Source organism: Cotesia glomerata, unplaced genomic scaffold, assembly GCF_020080835.1.
Source record: "Cotesia glomerata isolate CgM1 unplaced genomic scaffold, MPM_Cglom_v2.3 scaffold_1292, whole genome shotgun sequence".
Lineage (NCBI taxonomy): Eukaryota > Metazoa > Arthropoda > Insecta > Hymenoptera > Braconidae > Cotesia > Cotesia glomerata.
In genome coordinates, this window is record NW_025401656.1 from 658 (window position 1) to 3309 (window position 2652).

General features: G+C 39.9%; 1 protein-coding gene across 1 annotated transcript; it reads left to right on the forward strand.

Annotated features, from left to right (window-relative positions):
• Positions 1–1371: 1371 nt before the first annotated feature.
• On the forward strand, positions 1372–2627 carry LOC123273739 (odorant receptor 2a-like; the record flags this gene model as incomplete). Its single annotated transcript, XM_044741218.1, is given in 3 exon segments — positions 1372–1893; positions 1961–2347; positions 2423–2627. Coding segments are annotated over 3 exon segments (951 nt in total), but the record flags the coding sequence as incomplete, so codon positions are not given.
• Positions 2628–2652: the final 25 nt, after the last annotated feature.

The window sequence follows — 2652 nt, forward strand, 5'->3', positions numbered from 1 at the left end:
CGACAACTACCTTGACGATAGAAAGCTAATAGTGGAAACTACTGAAGGCCCACAAGAATACGCCATAATGGCTGGCGTGCCGCAAGACTCAATAATGGGGCCTGATCTATGGAACGCAGACTACGACGAGCTTCTTGAAATCCCGTTGCCAGAGCAAGTAGAGCTAACAGGCTTTGCAGATGACGTTGCAGCCACTATAGTGGCGGACAGCGTGGAAGAGGCCGAACTGCTAGTTCGGGAAACCATCGACACCGTCGAGACTTTGCTCGATAAGCATCACCTGAAACTCGCCAAACAGAAAACCGAGATGGTCGTTTTGACCCGTCAAAAATGGTTTCCAAAACCATTCGCTATGGACATGGGAGGAACAACGCTGACGTCAACAAGGGCCCTGCGGTATCTAGGGGTAATGATAGACGAGAAACTAAGAAAGCCAGCAAGACTGTGTCTGGCCTAGCACGAATTATGACCAACACCATGGGACCAAGAACAAAAAAGAGAAGAGTTCTTCTAGAAGCAGTCCACTTGGTACTGCTTTATGGAGCGGAGATATGGGCAGACATATTAAAGCAGAAGACCTACGATTGAAGTAATGCTAACGCGGTTCCAATCCAGTCCTCCCCGTACCATCTAGGGGAGAGGGGAAGAGGAATGTTTTTTTTAGTGGGTAAAGATCTGCACACTACCGACTATCGATATCTGCCGGAAGATGGGCGGCAGAGTTAACGATACCGCTGTCTTTTGAAGATCTTTTTTCGTACCTCTTTACAAAAAAAAAAAAAAAACACACACACACACACACACACACACACACACCAGTGACAACATTGCGAGGGTAGTCAGGGAAGCTTCCTATGACCTTAAAACGTCGAGATCTGATAAAAACTCGATTTTTGCAAAACGGGGTGAAAACAATAACTTCCCGATTTTTGAAAATCTTCGATTTTCTTAGCGGGAAGTTAAAAATTTACTTTACTGAAATTTATATTGTACATATGATCACGAATTTTTTTTTAGAACATCCACCAAAACTCGTTATTATAGAGTGCACTGTAATTTATTTAAGACTTTTTTAAACTTTTCATGATGACTCTAGAAAATAGAAAAATTAAAAAATTAAAAACAGATGTTAAAACAGTTGAATAACAAACGAAATTTTCAACTTAATGAAATTTATTGATTTTTCTATTTAACCTTGCTTGGTGTGCTGTTTCCTCAGCTAGTGCAACCCTTAGAATTAATAACTATGTTGCAACGTTATATGAACTCCGAAGACGACTGCAGACCGAACTCCAAGTTGACGCATTTGTTCCGCGTAGTCTATTGACAATCTCATATATTATTAACTTACTGATTGCAATATTCATAAAATAGTCCCTCATTACAGAATTGCGCAATTTGCATAATAGTAACAGTAATGAGAATAACGACAAATTACTCCAATTTACCTCGACGAAACTTTAATACTGAAGACAATGGATTTTGTACTAGCCATTCTGGCGTCGACTATTTACAACGTTAACTTACAATTACAATGGAAATACTTACCCTCAATTTCTTTGTGCTCACCCTAGTCGGACTTTGGAAGCCCCGCGGATGGTCTGGAATTAAAGCCGTTCTTTATCATTTTTACACAGCAATCGTAATTTTCGCGAACATTTCATTTCTTTTCTCGGGGATCATGGACTTAGAGTTTGTTAACGTCGACATCGCTGCCATCATCGACAACATTTCACTGCTTCTAAGTCTCGTTACCATCCGACAGAAAACTGCCTGTGCAATCGGGAATCGCAAAGACATCAAAGAAATCATAGATACCCTCGGTCGCAGTCCTTTCAAGCCTCAAGATCAAGAAGAAGAGAATATCGTAAAACGCTTCGATGGATTTACTGGGTAAATTCTTTTTTAAGAATTTCTTAACTCTGAGAAAGTAATCAAATTCAATATCTTTATTTTCCAGATACATCCTCAAATACTACCCAGTTTTATTTACCATGGCCATAACATGGTATTCAATAGGTCATATATTTCTGATGGATCCTCCACAAGTTCTGCCATACAGAGGATGGTTTCCCTACAGCTACAACTCGACAGCTATTTACTGGATAACGGCCATCTACCAGCTCTACGCGATATGCAGTGCGGCGTCCATAAATCTCGCATTTGATCCGCTCTTGCCATGCATTATCTGCCATATGTGCGCGCAAGTTCACATTCTAAGATACAGATTCGATTTGATGATAAAAAAACTGGAAGTTATCTACGGCACTCACCCCAAAGATGTTATTACGTCTTCAGAACGTAGGATGGTCGGGGAATGGGTCGATCACCACATCAGTGTCCTTAAGTTTGCATGATTATTTATTATTTATTATTCCTCTTTTATTATTTTCATGAATTCACTTGAATTGATTGCTTGCAGCCTAATTAAATACATAAACGCTACCTGGTCTAAAGTGATATTTGTCCAGTATACAGCGAGCTCATTGATATTATGCACGGTAGCATACGTACTCTCACACATGAATGCCGCATCAATGAATTTCGCGGGTAATTTCTTCTACTTCATAGCAATGAATTTCCAAATATTTTTCCAGTGCTTTTGCGCTAATCAAGTTACACTAGAGGTACTATATATATATTAGGGTGTGC